The sequence below is a fragment of the Melanotaenia boesemani genome, chromosome 1, assembly GCF_017639745.1.
Source record: "Melanotaenia boesemani isolate fMelBoe1 chromosome 1, fMelBoe1.pri, whole genome shotgun sequence".
Taxonomy (NCBI): domain Eukaryota; kingdom Metazoa; phylum Chordata; class Actinopteri; order Atheriniformes; family Melanotaeniidae; genus Melanotaenia; species Melanotaenia boesemani.
Genome location: NC_055682.1, coordinates 15,705,586 through 15,726,485, shown reverse-complemented (window position 1 = coordinate 15,726,485; position 20,900 = coordinate 15,705,586). Strand labels below are relative to the sequence as shown.

The 20,900-nt window shown below is 39.0% G+C and overlaps 1 protein-coding gene across 5 annotated transcripts in view; it reads right to left on the bottom strand.

Annotated features, from left to right (window-relative positions):
- The window catches only part of LOC121644020 (protein diaphanous homolog 3-like), a 176,922-nt gene that overhangs the window by 42,447 nt on the left and 113,575 nt on the right, over positions 1-20,900 (bottom strand). For 4 of the 5 annotated variants that reach the window (XM_041991717.1, XM_041991724.1, XM_041991730.1 and 1 more), the window contains 2 exons: positions 14,071-14,166; positions 13,397-13,459 (listed from right to left, as the gene is read on the bottom strand). In XM_041991717.1, coding sequence (XP_041847651.1) covers positions 13,397-13,459; positions 14,071-14,166 — 159 coding nt within the window. The remainder of the gene's footprint in view (positions 1-13,396; positions 13,460-14,070; positions 14,167-20,900) is intronic. The other variant, XM_041991738.1, reaches the window with a different exon arrangement.

The window sequence follows — 20,900 nt, the reverse complement described above, 5'->3', positions numbered from 1 at the left end:
ATGCTCATGACAAACATGTAGTTCAGTCTTGTTTTTTCCAGCTTAAGGAAACTGCTAAAATCAGGTCATTTCTTTCAACAGAAAAAAAAACAAAAAAAAAAAAAAAACAAGTCATGCTTTTGTCTATCCTTGCCTCAACTACTGTAATTCCTCATACTCTGACCATATAATTCATCCCAAGACTGTTAACCAGTCAGCCTTATTCAGCTCATGGTAGGGCTGGGCGATATGGCCTAAAAATAAAATCTCCGATTTTTTATAACCAAATCCGATTTCCGATTTTAATCGATTTTTTTTCCTTTTCTTTTACAAAACATAAATAAACTTATTAAAAACATTCATTTGTTTATATAGATGAATGCTAGCAAAAATAAAGCATATAATGTCATAGCTCTTCCACCATATAAACGACTTCATATCTTACATTGAAATATGCGACACAATGCATCCGTGATCTCTTTCCATCTGGACCCTTATCATACAGGATCCACTGCAGAAATAATTCCCCTGATGAAGGTTGTCTCTTAACTAGTGTTTGTGGGTTAAGTTGATTTCTGCATCTCAGAGAGCAGCATTTCTCACTGCAGTTATAAACACAGCTAAATCCCAGGCGTAAGTAAAGGGTTACTTTACTGAAAATCTGTCAAACACCGTTCTGGTGTGGAGGGAGGGCTAAGTCTGCTGCTAAGTAACTATGGAAAAAAATCCCGATTTTCAAAAAAATTAATCTCCAGAAATGGAAAATTCGATTTATCGATTTTATCGATTAATCGCCCAGCCCTAGCTCATGGTTTCTCCTGCCTCACCTGTGTGCAGCACTACTTTAGCCCTCTCCAGTCCTGCCTCTTTGCCAGATTATCGACAGTCTTATTCTAGTAAATGTCCAGTGTTCTTTTAATATGCTTTTTGGATGTCCAAGTTGCCGACTAAGTTCACGTCCCTGGATTATTCTGACCTTGCCTTGTCTACAATGAACCTCTTCTGCCTTCTGGATATCTGGACATCGACCCATGCTCTGACTCTTGACCATCAATTCTTGCCTAATCCTAAGTATCCTGTTATCTGTCCTCCTGCGTTTGACCACCGCCTGTTTATCAACTATGTTTCTGGATCTTGGAGTGGTACTTTAACTGTGGAATGTCATTCAATGTCAACATTTTCTTTCCCCTATGATCAGACTGCCACCCATGGAGTCCTCTGCCAAGCACTATTCTTAAACTTATTTTGAATAAATCCATTCCTTTAAACACTTACTTGTGTGTTGTGGCTGAATTTGGATGAAAGCATTGACTAGTTTTTCCAGCTCCTGCTGACACATCAGATCTTTTACCCTCAATATATTCTTAAGGTGATAATAGGCTGACTTTGTGATTCCCTTAATGTGTTTTTTTAAAATTAAGGTCTGAGTCCATCAATACAGCCAGATTTCTAGCCTGGTTGGTGGTTTTCAAGGTAAACACATACTTTCTTCAAACAAAGCAAGGTCAGAAGAGCTTTCCTGAACTTCCTGGCAGCGGAGACTGTACAGCGCATTCCCGCCTGGCTCATCAACGACCGTCCAGAGCAACATAGCCACCGGTTAACAGGACGGCACCCCAAGACATCCCTTTTCTTTCAATGACTGATGTAGCTCAACAGAGGCAAATGGGCAGAATAAGAACAGCAACAGTGTAATCATGTTTTGTGGTCGGTTTGTTGTGCATAAGCTTTGCCACGCTGTTGAGTTACTGTTAGACACGCTTCAAACACACAAGCATGTACACAAACGATCCTGTAGTCTAACCTAGCACTAAGAAAAACACTTCTAATAAAGTCATGCCTTATATAAGTGTTAAAAGATACCCAGAGAGAATTTACACTCCCACATTAGACAGACAGACAGACAGACAGACAGACAGACAGATAGACAGATAGACAGATAGACAGATAGATAGATAGATAGATAGATAGATAGATAGACTCACATACATAGACACTGGTTTTAGCGTTTAGAATTTGATTTAAAAAACAAATTAATAAAAAAGACAGACATCACTAGTTATTAACCAATTCCCATTTATTTCATCTAAATGTTAACTACATTTTCAAACTCATGGCCAGTGGTTTATGAAATGAGATGGATTTGATGAGTACTAGTACAGAAAAGTAGTAGTAGTATAGTACACTACCAGAGAATTATAACTTATCCCGTGGCATCTTAGCTTACATGGGTACAGCTACATTATATATGACCAAGTTGTAATCGTATGATTATACCCACCAGACTTTTGCTTTACATAGAAGACTCAACAGTGAGTTGGAGCAAAGGCTGTTATTAAATTAATAAAACACATATCTGCTAACAATTATATTTTAGCTGGATATAAATAATTTATCACACATTTTATGTAGTCGTAAGTGATAAATTGGGGGCATTAAATTGAAGAGTTACATTTTAAAAATTTGCAATAGCTAAAAGATCAAACCTAAGCAGGAAACAGCTACATTTAGATGTTGTGTTCATCTATGCTTTTGCAGAAAAATCAAATGACTCAGCCCTGGCACCATTTACAAGCAGCATCTCATCTCTGTGTGTAACAATGTAAGACAAAGCTTTATAGAGGAAACACAAAGTGAGGATAATGAGGCACACAAAAAAAGTTAAATCTAATGGAGTCAAATGTATGGTGACACTCCCTGCTCTGCATTTTTCGCCATATTAAGAAAGGCAAATAAGCAATTTGCCATTACACATTTTAGTAGTCCATTGTGAAATTATATGAAAGTAAATGTTAAGAATAATTCTACTTGACGGGAGATGTTCCAGATGCTGAATGTGTGAGAGTATGTGCACCAGTCTGTGTGGATTAGCACAGAACTAATTATGAAATATATTTTGGCAGTCTATTGCTTATTTGGTCAACACTTTAATATTCATTCAAACTAACAAGGCTGATTATCTCCCCATTCAGAAAAATAATCAAGTTTGTGTACAAATCAAGGATAGTCACAGATGCCACAGCCTGAAAACTAAAACAATCATCAAGTCTATTGGGCACAATCATTTGTTTTTATAAAGACATGTATTCAGACTGAAACTTGTCACTGATCGGTCATTAAGTTTCACAAAGGATATTTAATTTTAAAATGACCAAATTATATTCTGTTTATTAACTTTTCTTTTAAATTTGTTATTATATTCAGACCCATTTTGCCACTAGGTTATTTTTTGAATAACAACAGATAATTAACATAACCTCTTTGGTAATGCTTGGCATCCTGCAGTATGTACTACATCTGGAACACTGGATGGAAATGAACTACTATGAAGCTTGGAGAAGGAAATTTTAACACATGCTTCATTTCATTTCATGAAAGAATCAGGTTAATTGTTTCAAACAAACATGGAAAACTAGGTTTTAAACTAACTGAATCACACTGACTGTAAAAGCTTGGCTAGAAGTTGCAATTCATTCTTGGACAACAAACACAATACAGAGTGAAGATTTTAAATGAATAAAAAGAACAAGCAAAAGTACTTAAAGAATTACTCTTTAAAAGAAAAAAAAATCTAAATCCTAAGCTGCAGATCAAGGATAACATTAGGATCTTTTATTACCCAATGTTACAAAAGATGTCACAACTACTTCACCACAAATGTAAATAGCTGTTTTCAACCAGTTTTAATGGTGTCTATAGAGGTGTGAGAATTTTTTTAAAGTTCAGTGACATGTCAAAAGAAAAAACTGATATATGGGGAGAAAGAAAAAAAAAAGTCTGTATAGTGTTACCTTGTAGAAACCATGGCAGCTTTTTTATTAAAATAATCTTTTTGTTCATGCCCTTTGCCAGTTTCCTTTCCTTACTTCTCTGTCCAGTATCTATCTGCTTTATTGTGATGCTAAATGGTGAGTTTTGACATTCAGAAGGGCCCTGCCAAAGGACAGGCCAGTGGATGCAATACAGAAGAGAAAGCCTTAATGGGTTCAACTGGAATGGAAAGCATGCACTAGTCTCCACAGGCTGAAGGAGAGAGAAATGTCAAGTATGGTTATTACAGAGCAGGCAGCTGCACCAGGAATTTTCACCTGAATGAACAACAGTCATGGACAATGCACATCCACACTCTACATCTCCTCACATTAAGGCCTTGACTCAGGAAGTGAAATAACACATTCACAACTAGAAGCAAGCAATTGTTTTCAAAACCCAAACTTTAAACTATACAATTACAGGAGAATGCAGTAAGTCAAAGACAAAATACTGAAACATCGGCTGGTCGATATATCGACCGATATTTTCGCCGATATATCGACGCCGTCTTTTTGTTTTTCAAATTGGAAATTATCAAAGATGACCCCAAGATCTTTCACAGTAGGTCTGAGTCTAGAAGTCAGTGCACTAAGATCGGTAGTTCTAGGAACACCGAATGAAATATACTCGGTTTTGTCCTCATTTATGTAAAGGAAATTGTGGTGCAACCACTGGTTAATGTCAGTGATACAGGCAGCCAATGATCTCACTAAATCACCACATCCTGTTGACACTGGGAGATAAAGCAGAGTGTCATCTGCAGTGAAATGCTAAGTTGTGCCTGGCAATAACTGAACCAAGTGGCAACATTTAAAATGAGAATAAAAGAGGGCTGAGTATAGAACCTGTGGTATGCCAAAAAACAAAGATGCCAAAGAGGAGGAGAAGTCACCAAGCATTACACAAAAGCTTCTATTGGTCAGGTATGAGATCTATATACCTCAAAGATGTTTGTGTGCAATGGTCAAAGTGCAGAAGTCTCAGATGTGTTCACATACAGGGATTCCTCCACTCACAATCTCTCAATTATGCTATGTAGTTGAATTCTATTGAGAAATTGTATTTTCTAAGTTGTTAAATAGTCCTGCCTCTCCTCCTCTCGGGGATGTGGAACAGATTTAGATAGTTAGATTATTTGGTTTTTCTTTTTGCCATTCTTGTGCTAACTTTAGTTTTTTTGTTGTTGTTGTTTTTTTTAATCAATATAACATGCAGACATTTTACAGTTAATGAAATAATCAGCTGTAATATTTCATTTTTCAATTTCCCTATGGGATAAAATATTTTTCATTTTAGATTGAACAACTTAACATTATCACCACAGCATGTCATCTCTGCTAATCATATACAATTTCAATGCCAGAGTTTTTTTTTATTTCTCCTTTTAGAAGATTCTCACTTAATCTCTTTGGTGGAACTTGATATCTAGTCAGAGTAAAGGAAATATCAAAGGTTTGCAAGAAAACACCAACAGCTGACAATATACTAAACACAAAAACCAAATTTGTACTAACTTGTAGAATTAAAGTGTAAAATGGTTTCAGTCATTTTGCTAAGGATTTTTTGACTGAGTCAGAGATTTTTAATCGACTCACAAAAGAAGGGTATTTAAGATGACCCTGCCCAGACACAACATTGTAAAATGCATTAGCTTCATAAGCTCCAAGCTACCCTTGCTACTTATGTGGTTGACTGTCATTCTTTCTCGCTAGCATGCTAACACTGCGCAGAGATCTCAGCGGCACTGTTAGCAGGAAATGTCCTCAGTCATAGTGTGAGGTGCACAATTCAACAATGTAAATGGCTAATTCTGCAGCAGGGAAGAGACTGAAATATTTCATATCTTCTGTATGCATTTGGCAATTTAAAATCCAAGCAGTTTTTCAGCTAAAACAAATTCAGTTCTGGATGCTCCATTTGTGTGCTGCCTTTAAGCTAAGTCTAAGATCCGTCAATCAGCATCCTCAGTGGGCACATCCACGGCATCTCAGCCAAGAACACTGCTCATTTTTGAATGATTTCCAACCTTATTTAATGAACTTGCTGACTGGTTCTATCACTCCCGTTCGGCTGGGTGGCTAACAACATATTTTTCTGTGATAGGATGAACTTAAAATGAATATTTCTCTCTGCTTTACTCTGACTTTAAGGTCAAACTGTCATGTCCTGAATGGCAGAGAAAATGAAATGCTTCTGAAGTGTTCATATATCTGCAGAAATCCCAGAGAGAGTATTTCTTCATAAGATCACTTCAGCTTGTTTGCTAATTTGCACCCCTGAGGACGCTAATCAAAGACAGTGCCAAACTAATGAAGCTCTTTAGACCAGAGGCCAGAGCCCCAAGCCTCAAAGCTGAGTGTGCACAAATGTGTGCGTGTTAAAGTGAATACATGTGGCTGTACAGGGTTAAACATGTGAATGAGTGAGAGTATGGAAATGAAAGGGTGGTATAACAGCAGATCAGCAAAAAGCCAAAATCACACTCTCAAAGGGGGATCCGGCATCAAACATTTTGCAGCCTCAGGGTTGGCCTTCCCGCTCTGCCGGCATGGAATTTCCCGTCGCTGCACTAAGAGCTTCTGGATCAGTGAAGAGATGCAAAGCGGGTGGAGTGGCAGCAGAAATGACAGCCAGCATGAGGCAGTTTTGGAATAATGTGATCATTTTATCAACACACTCAAGTGGTCTAGAGAATCTTCTGCTACAGGAGCCCTGATATCTCTTTTTACTAGAGAATGCATAACTATGGATTGGCTATTGCAGGAAGATGGTTTCAATTTCTAATAATTCCTCCTTTCAGGTAAACTTAATAGCAGCTATACAAACAGAGAAGTGGCTTTTTCAGCTAACCACCACAGTTTTACCAGTTTTACAAAGATTTTTTTTTAATCTGGTGAGATTTGTTATCTGTTCGAGACCTCACACATGAAGATAAAAAAATTCAGGCATAACAGTTTTGATCATAGTGTGTGTGGTGAGCTGCGATAATCTCATTACAGAACAACGCAAACGTTAACGATGTCCTGCAACCGATCTAGAGTCTAGTCCTCCGAGCCAGAAATCCTACGTGATCAAACGTGATCTAACAAAAACAAAGAAGAAAAAACATAGCAACAACCAGAAAAATGAAGAACTATGGCAACAACTGAACATGGCAGATAACATAAAAGACAAGGAGATGATGGTTGTCTTGTGGTTATTGTTAACAGAAAAAGCTAGAACTGAAAAAAAAAAAAAATTACAGACTGGAGACAGTGTGAACACGGACTTTATATCCCTCCTTGCTCCCCAGTCAGCTCGCTCTCTGATTGGCTACATTCTGATCCACGTCACCACCCACAGTCACAACTCAGGAGTTGTCTGCTTTCCACACACACAAAGACTTTTGGTCGTAAATATTGAACAGGTCCAATATATCCGATTGTCATCCCATTGTGGAGTCAATTGTCGGGACAAATTTGCTTGTAACACACCTCAGACCAAATGATAATTTTATAGGAAAATCTTATAAGACGTAAGATGATCAGGCGTTTGCCGTCCTTGGTCGGGAAGGGGCAAAAACAAAAGGGGACAAAAACAGCCCAATAATCTTTATGTGTGGACCTAGCCTAACCAATGTAGTCTAAAGCATAAAACCAGAGAACTAGCCTACTAAGAAGCAAATTAAATAATGCACAGCTTGAGCACATGAAGGTCGAAATGACAGAAAATGTTATTTATATAGCACTTTTAATAGCAATTCACCAAAGGTGTTAATCACAGTGACAAAACCTAAGCACCACTTTACATAAAGGGCACAGATATGAAGGCATGATAATGCTCATTCTCCTCCCAAAAACAACATAAGTTCATATTATTATCTCCTGAGCTTTTTCGCTCCCTGACGGCAGTATGATATAGCTGCTGGCATTGGTTAATGTGGGAGGACCTGAAATGTGTGTGGCTGGAGCGATAAGGCTGCTGTAAAATTTAATTAGCACAAAGCCATGGTGAAAATGACTTAATTTCTTACTTCATTAATAACTAGAGGACTATGCAAGAGTCTGGTCTCACACAATGTAAATAACAGGTTCATGTGGAAAAGGAGTATAGGAAGAGGACAAAGAAAAAGCAAATATGTGAAAAAATGAAATTTCATCACCTACTACTAAAATGTGGACAGTTAGACCAAATCCAAAGTTTTGTCAATTAGTTTTGCTGCCTCTGTACTTCTCAAACAAGATGTTCATTAAAGCTGCAAGACAAACGCTAGCAAATAAATCCAATGGGAAAGTGAGTCCAAACTTTTGACTGGTAGTGTATATGTGAGAAGAAAAGAAAGAGGATATTAGAAGCCTGCTGAATAGCAATCCCACATTAGCAGCTTCACCTGCTGCTTGTGGCCTGAGCTGGTGTGAATGGACTGATTAGGGTCCTTGGCTCAACATGCTGAACACCACTTTCTATTTCACGACTCACAGCCTTTATTACAGCCTAGCTTTCTCATAATCCAGCTAAAAGTGGATATCTGAGAAGCCTGATCGGCTTAGGACTTGGCTAAAATCGTGGGGATGTGCAGCTGAGAGACATGGAGCAGAGTGCTGAGGTGTTTGTTATCATCTGCTTTCTATGTAGGGCTGAGTGCGAACAGAGGAAGCTCGGTGTCTGTGTCTGTGCATGGATGCATGTCCACTCTGCTAACATCCTTTACATTGACCCCTCCAGTCAGTCAACAGAATATGTGGCACAATAATTCATTTCCTTATCATTTGCCATTCTGTATAACAGATTACATAACACGCTGTATAATAATATAATTTTTAACATAACTTCACATTTGCATGCATTGAAATTCTGCACGCTTCAATTGGAAACATCTGAAAACACAGAATGCAGATCATAATCATATAAACAGTAAACCAAGTGGGAGCCATTACAAGCCATTTTTCATTAACTATGTCCTTGGTTTTGAAGTAGCACAAGCGACAAACAGCATTATGATCACAATGAGCATGATGTGGTGTATAGAAAACCATAATCTAAACCACTGTCAATTACGCGTGGGGAGTGTGGTGCCTTTGCAAGTATATTTGCCATTTTGCTGCCTTTAAATTAATATTAAAAAACGGATTAAGTTTGGAATTTGCTGCTTTAATTATCAGAATAAATATGGGACAATTAAAAAGCAGCTCAAAAAGAAATGTTAAATTGCAAGCAGATCAAGCTGAATTATAATGAGCGGTTTCCATGTGAAAAAAAGTGTGACGGTGTAAGCACGCTGTTGGGCATTTTAGAAAAAGAGAGTTCACATCAAGACCTGAACAAAGGTTAAAAAAAATCTTTCCATCATTTCTCTCTACAAGCCTCAATTATTATTCCACAAGTCTAAGAGCAAGAGGCTAAACCTAATTACATCAACCGCTTTGTTAAGGTGCCCTTTGCTCCATCTGTTCGTTGGATGTGTGCACCGGCTTAAACATGCAACCATATCAAATGCAGGTTTTCCAGTGGACAGATAAAGAGACGGACGAAAGCAGGTCAAGGTGCATTTTTCCCCATCTGGACATACCTTTGTCTACAAGAAGAGGTAAACATGTCAAACAGAAATCAAATATGCTAATAAGAGGGACTTTTTGACTCTGAGCAGACATAAAAACAAGAGCAGGACACCTGTCCAAGAGAAAGACAAAGCTAATGCCCCCGACCCACAAATGGCCTTCAACATGTGTGTGTAAGAGAATCAAACAAAGGGTTTAAGCTGATGATTCCTATGCATGAATGATTGAGCTTTGCACAGGTATGTGTGAAAGTGTGAGGCTGAGCACGGTTCGAGTAAAAGAAGCTTCTTGGCGATCATCTGTCACTTTAATGAAAAGCGCACAGGCTGCATGTGATGTGCGGATGATGTATTATGACCAAATGTAGATAAATCAGCAACTTCTGCAGTTACACGTTTGAAACCATGACGTCTTTCATCAACTGAAATAGAAGAAAAGAAGAGTGTGTAGTCCTCTTACTGAAATGATTTAATAACTGCTTCTTTTCTGCTTATGTCAAGTCTGAGGGAAAGTAGCAAGACAATGGAGGAGATGAAGTGAAGACAAAACAAAGTCAAAAAGTAAAGAGTAAGACTCAAAGTTTGGAGGTATGGGAAGCTCTCACATAATTGACAATGATATGAAGAGACAGAAATGTGAAAGATGAATAAAAAAGCACAAATGCAATCTGCAGGATACAGTTAGTTCGCAGTGGAATCCACACATCACAGAGGCCAAATCAAAAAGGTGAGCATCAAACAGCAGCTTCCATGGGAGGATCCCAGCCTCAGCTAGCTACAGTGGCTGCACAGTGAAGTACGTCGAGCATAGAGAACACACAAAGTTGGAACAAAACAAACTTCTGTTTCTTAATTCTTTTTTAACTTCACCTTCTTAACAAATTTGTTTGTGTGATTTTCTGTAGCAGATCCCTAGAAAGACACTGAGTCGAGCCTTAGATTAAGCCCATTAGTCATCTTCTGCTTCCATTTGCACCTTCACCCAAGCCATTTAAAGCCTCCACTGAATACCAGCTAGCATAAACCCTGGAGTTAACATTAGAAAAAAAAGACATAAATTCAGCGAAAACGGGGTCATAGAGTTAACTTGGCAAATATGGTACCTATCATCTTCAATAACAAAAGACTTGCTTTTAGTGTTAAGACAAAAAAAAAGCTTTCAACTTGAAATAAGGTAAAATAACTCCTGTCTCTATTTGGTAACGGAGTTCATGGACTTTGTGATGTGACCTTTAAATTAATTTCAAGCTCAAGCTCTGAGTTATATTGCTTATGATAATTGTTAGGTGTCAGGGGTCATTAAATACATCTGAAGTAGCTGTTCTTAAAACATAGGGAAATCTACCTCCCCTCACTCCACATAATAGATCAAACCAAGACAAGGGCAATGTAGCCGGAACACACAATCTTAATGCTTGTGCTGTGTTTTCACACGTTGAGGAATTTCCTCTTTGTCACTTACAGCAGAGGAAAAAGAAAGTGTAGCTGTTGGACTCCCTTCAAAGTCTACATACATACAACCAACTGGGGAGACTGCAAAGTTGTGATGAAACCTTGCAAAGAGGGCTAAAATAACCAGACACTGCCTGGAGAGATGTTTTCAGAGGGACACAGTTAAAAAGCTATAGCAGCTATATAGATTCAGTAAGGATCTTACACCTGTGTGGCTAACCGCCATCGATCTGTCATTCTGTGAAGTCCAATCCAATTTAGAGTGTTGAGAAGCCCCAGAGCCCTACGGCCTTATCCTAACCCAGGCCACAGCCACCGAAAAGCCTGCTTACCTTCATCCCTTAAAGTCGGCGGGTGGGTCTGTGTGCTTTTATGTGTATGTGTGCACATGTGCTGACAGAGACTGCAAACCAAGCTAAAGACCTTTGCTGCAGGCTCATGTTGAAGTGCGCTGAGCCACTTAAAGGGTAGGCCTGAAGAGGAGACATGAGACAGCGGAAGCTGAAGAAATGCCAGAAACTGAGAGAACAATGTCAACCCAGTTGTGTAATGGTGGAGTGAACTGCGAGGCATCTTATAATCCTATTTTCTATTGTGTGGCAATCAGAATCATCATGCCTACAAAGCACTGGCGCCACAATCAAACTACTCCACATTCTCATAACAGCCTGATAGAAAGCACCGATATCAGCCATCTGATGTGTGTGTATGGACAACAGACATACTTGAGCACTTGCCACTCCCCTTGGTATAAAGACTTAATGGCACCATGCATGTTCAGACTAACCCTTTAAATCCCCTCATCACTAACTACATCAACTTCTGACACAGATGTTTCTGTTTTAATTCTCATTGCTGCTCCACTGATATTCTGCAAAACTGCTGAGATCTGTTATTAAAGGGTATTTAAAACATGGTGGTAAGAAAGTGGACAAAAGCTGTTTAAGACTAAACTTCATAACCACCCAACTAAACGAAGAGGATCCTGTTGTTTCTCTCACTCCAGCAACGAAACCCAGGGCAATAAATGCTTGAATCTCCACAGGAGTAAAGGAGAGAAAGGAAACTAGGGAGAAGGGTTGAGGCCAGAGCAGAGGAGACTTCATACCAATAACAGGCAATTATGTATGGGGAGGGCCATTGCCTGGCCATGAGAGTATAGAAGAAGACAGCAGGGATATGGGATGGTAGGGAAATGAGGAGGAGTGTTATTTAGGAGGCAGATGGCAGAGAGGGGGAAATTAAGATGAATGGGCACTGAGAGGGCTGAGCTGGTGCTGGGGCTGGGCAGAGAAAAGTAATTAGCTGTGTTAGCTCTGGGAGGCTGGCAGTGAGTATGATGCCTACAGTGACAGGCGAAAGCTTTAAGCTTTATTAGACAAACAGGACATGTCTGAAATGGCCGGCAGGGGGCAGTCTGGGTAGTGACCTTGCAGTATCTTCTTACCTGAACAACATTCATTGGGGTCATTTTACAGCAAAGAAAGTGAGCAGAAGATCTGTTTCAGGATGCACTCCATTTTTTTTTTGTACTCTAAGACCCCTTTAATACAACACATCTCTGCCTTGTTCTTTCTTAAAGTCAATGAATTACTCAGGCACACAGACAAGAGGCATCTGAGTCCAATCTTTTTCTCCCACATTATTCTTTGATCTTTACCAAGTGTCTCTCTCCTTCTTCCTCACACCATTTCTCTCCATTTCTAATGTTACAGCTACATCTATCCATCTCTTTCCTCCCACCCCACATACATCCCTCAACCTCGTCCCTTTCCAATCTAATTCTAGATATGCCATAGCACAACAACGGCGCAAGGCCCTTTATCATCGGCATCAATGATGTGGGTGGATTGAGCTTGAATAATTTTATTCTTGTGTGTTTGCACCCAGCCCACTAGGACTTCCAATTACAAGTAATAAGAGGTAATAAGGTAACAGGATAATTTCTTAACCGCCTCAGTGAATTGCTCTAACAAAATCTTTGACAAGAGATGCTCATCGACAGATTGCACAATTTCTGTTTACAAGCTTGAGTAATATAAGACAATTTCATTTAGTGTAATTAACACTTCTTTCAAGCTACATTCTCAGGAATGAGCCCTTTAAAATGAAAAGATCAGCATAAAACTTCTAAGGAACAAGTGGCTTATATGCAATTTATGTCACAGCCTTTTCTCACTCTTAAAAAAATGTGAAAAATACAAAGAAAAAAACATCATGCAAGTTTAGAGTGAAAGAATGTGAAAGATCCCAGCTGCATTATAAAGCATCGAACTCAAAATGCTGCAGTTACTGAACAGTTCAGAGCTGCCCACACACTTCTTTGAGAGAATCTCACCACTGCCTCTCATGAGGCGGTCTCAAACTGTTTGATCAATGGTCTTTCACTTTTAGAAAAAACACACAAGGTCAAAAAGAGACAAAGAAAAGGAAAAGCGATGGCTGAAAAGATTTCTGAACACAGAAAAATGCTAAGCTTAGGTACCACCAAAGGGGATTTTGCATTAAAACACGTAGAAGACTTTCTTAACGCTGATTTCTGACAGCAGACTTAGAGAAGACAGAGCGGAGCATGCTTGAGGCTTTAGCTGTACTGGTTTTGATTTTTGGTTTTACCGTGGTTAACTGGCCTGAGAACCTGGCGGAAGGAGCTGGGGCTGATCATCTGCTGCTGGTTATCTGTAGGAAGGGCAGTGGACAAATAATGCTAACGCATACAATACTGAGACCAAAAACATTAAGAGGCATTCACCAACTAAGGAAAAGCTGTGAGGTAGTTTTTCCACAAGAAAATGTTGTTTTTTGGAGCCCAGCTGTGCCTAGTGTTAAATTAGCAATCCACTCAAATCATCTACAAATACATTCCTGCAATCAAAACACATGTTTGTTCTTATAGTTTATTAATCCCTCTATTTGGATCTGATGCTGCCAGAAAAAACTACAGCTGAGATCCGAACATCAAACAGTTGTAGCAGTGAAGTCAGGCCGAGGATTCACTGGTATTATGCGTCTACCAAGCATGTGTGCAAACAACAAACAGGGTATTTTGCAAGTGACTGAGGATGAGTATATGGAGCCATGGCACAGAGAGCTGAGAATACAATCAATCACTCACAGTTTCAAATCAAAACAAAAGAAAAATATATCAAACCAGCAAGGTAGAACCAGAGCTATTTAATCATTGATTTTTTTTTTGAGAGTCTGACAGGAACTACAACATTGCTCACAACATGAGTACAAGTCGATGTGCATATCTTTGTTAGTGTATAAAAGGGGAATATAAGACTAACCTCTGGGTCTTGGCACTCTCTTCCTGCGATCTCTGAATGCAGCTCCTGACTGCAGGGCTTCCAGCAAACTATCCATCACACCTGTCTCATCATTCTCTGAAAAAAAGAAGAGGATGAAAAAAAAGAGATACTGTAAGACAAAGGGAAAGAGACTAAATAATACTCTGCAAAGTGTGGTAGTTATTGGTAAATTGCCAAAAGTCAGCACAGAGTACAAAAAAGTTAGGAATGCACAACCATCGGGAGGCAAAGAAAAGGAGAAACTAGCATGCTGTGAAGACTCTTAGTTTGATATGTCACCACAAAACACATTCAGGGAGCCTTAGCATGCGTGGTACACTGTAAAGCAAGAAACCTGGAAAAAGGTTTTAATTCAATTTAAAATTCTTCCCTCAATATATCAAATGTTTGTTTTGTGAAAGCAAATAAATGAGCACAATGCAGATATATGTCATTTAAATTTCACCTATGTAACAGCAGTAGAGATGAAAACCTGACCTTCACATGTGGAAAACCTATTATGCTGACCAGTTACACTGTGAAAAGAGCCTCATGCGAATACAGGGTAAAAAGAAAATATGAAAAGAAAAAAAGTAATCAGATACAAATGGTGGGAATGGTCAGGGACAAACACAATCAATAAAAAGTTTTTTTCTGTCACAACAAATGTGAATGTGTGTGTAGGTGTTTTCTTTTCAGTGTCATTTATTTGATGTTTGTGTTCAGCTTTTGCCAGGTCCCTTGAAAATGGTAAAAGCTTTTCACCACCTAATTTTTAGATTGCTCAGAAGCATTTCATCTATTAACACCAAGGTATAACAAAGTAGATGTTTTACCAAATGCAATCAAAATCTTTTTCCCCCTTTGCCACTTGCTTTATTACTACTATGGTGAAAATAATTTTACCAAGAGCTTCGATAAGCAGGATTCACTCATGAGTTTATTAAAAATCTTATGCATAAGAACAGTCACACAGTCACAGGACATCAAAATAAACCAACTCAACAGAGAAGGTGTCTACCTTTCTATCTGCAAACCCTGAGTAAAGAGAGGAAGTTCTAGATGGGAGGAGGGAAGAATTGAAAATTCTGTGCTTGAAGTCGCCGTTATCTTTGTGCAAAGCAGGTGTTGTCGGAACATTTTGGTACAAGCGTATAAGAACCACTACATCTGCAGGCAGATTTGACTGGTGCAGAAGTCAAATCTGCTTTTGTTGCACCCATAAAGTGGAAGTTGTCTTTTTACACAGTTATCTTTAAACATGCTGACCTTCTTACCATACAAACTGTTTTACATGAAGGCATCTGAATTTATACTGTTCTGCATAAAAGTTTTAACCCATTGCCATAATCGTTTCTTATTTCAAAGTTCAGCGTTGTTGCACTAAAAACAGTGCTAAGGCACAGATTATTTAAAAAGGAAGGAAAAACAGGAATGTGAAGGTATATGAAACAAAACCTTTTCATTCAGGGTGCTCTTTGCAAATGCAGATACATCCTGGAGCAGGTCTGGACACTTTGCAGTGAGAAAACATTGCTCCCAGTGCAGCAGAATCAATCTGCTCTGATTTGAAAGTAACATGTACTGTGGTCATTACTCACGCCGCCTTCCTAAGGGTGCTTCTGTTTAACCACTAATCAGAGATTTTATTTTATTATTTATGAATGTACTTTAATGCTTGGAAAAAACCATTTTCTCTATTTTCTTATGTTTGTCTATTTTATCGAAGCATGAAGTTAAAGAAAAGTTGGGAGATCTATTCAGGCTTCATAGCCAAGATGTACCATCTGCCACGGGGTGACTGGTGAGTCCCTCCACTGATTTAGGGAAGGGTAGGAGGACAGTGCTCTGATTAAGTTTGGGTGTGCTGTAGTCACTCCTTCAATTTTGCTGACAACCCTCAGTGGAAAAATTACATACCAACAGAAAAAGCAAAGATATAGAGAGAATCTTCCATGACTGAAAATTCGCAGGGTCAAAGGTCTTTTCCTTTTTATGACAGCACATGAGGCAATGAAAACTTAATTATAACAGATTAATGCCAGTTGATCCGAGCATCTTTATATACATTAGGTCCACTTCAGTTTTTCTAAAATCAAACTTGAGCTAACGTTTAATTAAACCAAATCAGATTTTATTTATAAAGTACTTTTCATACAAGAAGTAGCAAAACGTGCTTCACATAATAAAAATAACTATTTTTACATGTTCAAAACGAAAGTGGTGTCCTAGTGGTTAGAGAGGTGGACTTGGGGCTGCAGAACCCTCGCCAGCTGTCAGTAACTGACCTCTGAGCTGTGCCCCGTCTAAGATGCCTTAAAGCCTCTCCCCTGATCTCTGTCAATCTTTCATGACACGCTCTCATGCAACATTAACTATGACCACGACAGTCACAGTGTACCGTGTAGCTTGCAAACTGATATTTTCATTTTCTACCATGCATGAAGCAAACCTACAAAAACTGTCAATCAGCTCCAAACTACAGTCCCTCGACATCTAAACTCCTCTACACTAAAGCTTCTGTATTGAGGGCAGATTGTCCCCACGGTGACGGGATGTGTTTGTACTAAATCCCTTCACAAAGCTCAAACAAAGCACACACACACATGGTAGATACAGTATATAATGGCCCAGTTCCTTGTCTGCCTGCTTGCATGTGTGCAATTTTTGTACTTTTCATTTGTAACACTTGCACTCCTCCTCTGGCTGATAGTTGCCTAGCTCTTCATTATTAGGGTGGAAAAGCAGCTGAAATTCTTCAGCAAACCAAACGCTCTTCGACGTCCAAATTTGTTTCCACCACTACGGCAATTCAACAAAGACAGCGCGTTTAACACTTGCTGCAACAAACACACACACAAGAATACAGATAACACTCACAAAACGCAAAACAGAGCAGATCAATCTCTTACAACCTTTAGTGAGCGCCTTCATGTGTAGTACTCGGTTTGACTCCAACCTACGAGAACATGAAACACTTTGTGTCTCACCAAACTCACTCAGATCTCCCGCCTCAGGAATGTATGGGAGCAAAAGCAGTCCAATTTTACACATCAATCACGTATAACTCAGACAGGCCAAGATGGAAAACTGCTTAAAAAAACTGTAGACATGGGTGCGTGCAGAAATTTAAACAGAAAAGCCTAACACATATTTAAATACTGACTTCTACAAGTTCACAAACTTTGAGAGATCACAGGCATATCATACGGGTAGTAATGGCAGAGAAACACGTGGCAGTAGAATACTAGATAGGCTAGCAGCTGTGAAAAGGCTTTGAAACGGTCCTTTAGCCTGTGGAGAGTGGTGGTGTGGAGTATTCAGAAAGAGAAGAAACCCTGGTGAGATGAAGTTATATCCAAGCTTTTACTGATTGGTGCTTTGATGTGTAAAGTGTCTTGTCTGTTTTATTTTACTGCATCCAACATTAGAGCTTTCTTGACAGGTGTGCAATGTGGAAGACAGTTTTGCATTCAAGAATCCAAAAGAAGATGACTTTTGTGAAAGTCAGTATTGGCCTTACAGCGTTGTCAGTGTATTTTAAGCAAGCTTGATGTCCATTAAAATGAAGCAAGGGCCAGATCTAAAAAGATGTGCCAAGGTTAATTAAAAATTGTGATAAGAATAAGTGGTGGTGGTGGATGTACAAGTGTGCTGGTAAGATAAACAAGATGATAAAAGCAAAGAGGGGTTTACTCGACAACAAAAAAGAACAAACTCTGGGAGCAGACTTAACACAAAGCTGGACCTCTACTTCTGGGGGAAAAAAAGCTGTAGCTACCCTCCCGTCTGAAGTGAAACTTCAATCACCAGCTATTTAATCAGAGCCAGTTCAGACGGTTTCCATTGTCTGGACAAGCCGCCTGTCTGTGTGCAGATGACTATTCTCTATTCAGTCCTGGACTAATGTTTTTGGCTACTTCACTCAGCAGGATGTGGCACTTATCATCAGGACAATGACCCAGTAGTGGCGGTATGTAGCAGGGGTGGGCCACAGCAAAGCAAGAAATGGGGTCAATTGGGCTGAGACTGAAAAGCTAAGGAGAGAAAATGACATTCCTGAGTACAATGAATGCAGGTCCACCACCAAGTTCCTTCGAACACCTTTATACATTTATGGAAGTAACCATTAGTGGTGCTCATAGCTCCAAAAGACTGAATATTTCTCAAAATGAACAGACATGCGGTTCTCCATTGAATCTAACATAGCATATCCCTCTGAGCTGATGTTACATGTTGATTAAATGCTGATTGGCTAAAAGTTAGCTTGAGCTTGGAGATGTCAACTACAACTGCTAAAAGAAATTATAAGCAGGATGAAGAACCGAAGAGGAAAAAAGAGAAAGACAGAGGCAAAGAAACACGGGTGAAAAAGCAAAAGAGTTGCTGCATTGAGCAGCAAGACGCAAAGAGATTTATTTTTGATTAGGGACAGACAAACAACAGCTTTAAATCTGAGCCAGCTATTACATTTCTACTTTATATTTATTTATTTTTATGTGGTTTGTTCAGATACACCTTTGCAAACAGTATGTCTTTTGGTTTCTATTGGCAACTCATCCAAACAAGCCATAACATGATGTTCACTTCTGAGAAGACTGACAACTGTCTTAAATGTCATCCACTTGTGAATCATCTTTTTCAGTGTAGAATGATGGACAAAAATGCTTCGGATGGCTTTTCCAAGCATCATTATCTCGGCAAGAAGATTATGGTCATATAGATACCTTGTTACAGATTGTCACACACAAATCCACCAATAACCACTTTATCCTCCTTATTTATGAAGATTCTGATGGTTTCAAGTCTTATATTTAGAGGATGGCCACAGGATGATCCATTTGATGTATCACACAATTAACCACTCAAACGTTTCACGTGGTATCAGCCGGAATACCTCGAGCCCTGTAATAATGTCTGGGAAACTATGAATGCATCTATTATAAAACAAATATTCAGCTGTTTACTGTAAATTACAACAGCTGGTTTACTAAAAGTTTTAGTAACTTATCTACGTATATGTACACATTTAAGCACACTCAGATATGTACCTACACACAACTTACCGTGGTAGTGCTTTTTAACCATTAAAAAACTTTGTGGCATACCATTGCACAATGGGCATTAGTACATTGTTAATATAGTTGCCCACAGCAACACAGGGAAACGGGCCACAGTCATGTGGATTCTACATGAGCACACAATAGAAAGAAGCTATGTGAGCACCTGTATAACACTAATGCATAGGACAGAGCCAATTACCCTTCCTACAGCGAAGCAGAGACCACTTTTTCTCTCTCTCTCTTTCCTGTGCTTCTCTTATACTTTTAGCATTTCTGCATGCAGTGTTGCATCTTTCGTTGCTCTTCTATTTGACATCTTAATAGTTCATCGCTTGTAGCCATGTAGAGAATGTTAAATAAAGCTCTGATGTGTAATTTGTCGCTCCACAAACATTCCTGCTCCCGGCCTACCCTGGGAGTTAATGCAACAGATTTGTCATACACCAGCCAGGCACAGCTAGGAGGAGGAGGAAGGAAAGAAAAAAAAAAAAAACACCTATTCAATCTGAATTTCAGTCTCCATAGGGCTCTATGCAAATTCACACAGGCTGACGCTCCCGCTTTCTCAAACTGCCAAAACACACTGAAGGCAAATCCAGGCTGCATATTATAGAGAAGGTGGAAGCCCAGTCTGTGGCGGGTAAAAGAGATGGAAGAAAATGAGAAGGAAGCAGGGATAACCTCACATTTCAGGAATGCATAAAGAGGCAAAGCTAAAACCAAAATAAATGCACATACTTGTCCCAGGTAACTAAGCTAAAATCTATTTTGATCATTTCCTCCAGAAAGCCCTCCCCCCTTCCTTTACTGTCTCTCATTGCTTTGCCCTTCAACATAATGTGCATACACAGCCTCTCTGGGGCTTTTTAGGGAATTGATGGATAATCAGATGATTACACAGAAAATCTCCATTGAGGACAATCCTCCCTGACAAACAAAGAGAAAGCTCTTTAGTTAATAAATAGGCTGAGAGACAGACGGAGTGAGAGAGTGAGTAAATCCTGTCCTGGGTTGACAGCACAATGACAACTCTCCATCACATATTCATTTCATCCAAACAATCTGTGAGTACATATGCACGAGAGTGCTCCTGTACATGACCAGGAAATGGTACTTCTTAGAGATGTCACGAGTTTGCCTTTAACTTTATCTTAAACTGAGCGTGTCTGAATACATTTCAAGCTTTAGGCATATTTGTATAAGCCTGTCTGAATATATTTGGCTGAACTTTAGTCGTATAATTTTCTCATTTCTGAACTAGTTTTCTGAACTAGAAAAAAGTTTGTAAAGAAACAACTCAAGCCTGGCTGTGAATAAGTTGTATGTCAGTGATTTAAATACCAAACATTCAGATCATTAATACCATTCAGGTAAAGCAGAGTTTCTTTATTTAATTGTGACCTAAAGTGTTATTTTTTGCAGTAACGTTCTTCTTTTTTAGGCATTCCTGCTGTCTTCATTTTCCACATATTTCTCTAGAATCTGCCGCATTCATTCACCGTCAACCTCTACAAGCTTTTGCATTGCATTCTTCAGAGAAGCCTCCATTCAGTATGATCCTGTTAACAGTACGATTCACAATAATTTATACATTTCAATCCATGTGAAGTGTTTGTTGTACACAATCGAGACTAAACAGAAATCAAAATATTTATAATATGGGGATAACTGGATAGTTTATCATATTCAAGATTTGATTAATAATCCTTAATGATGTTACAGATACAGGTTACAGGTAGGAGCAGTCTGAATGTGATGTCTTGGATT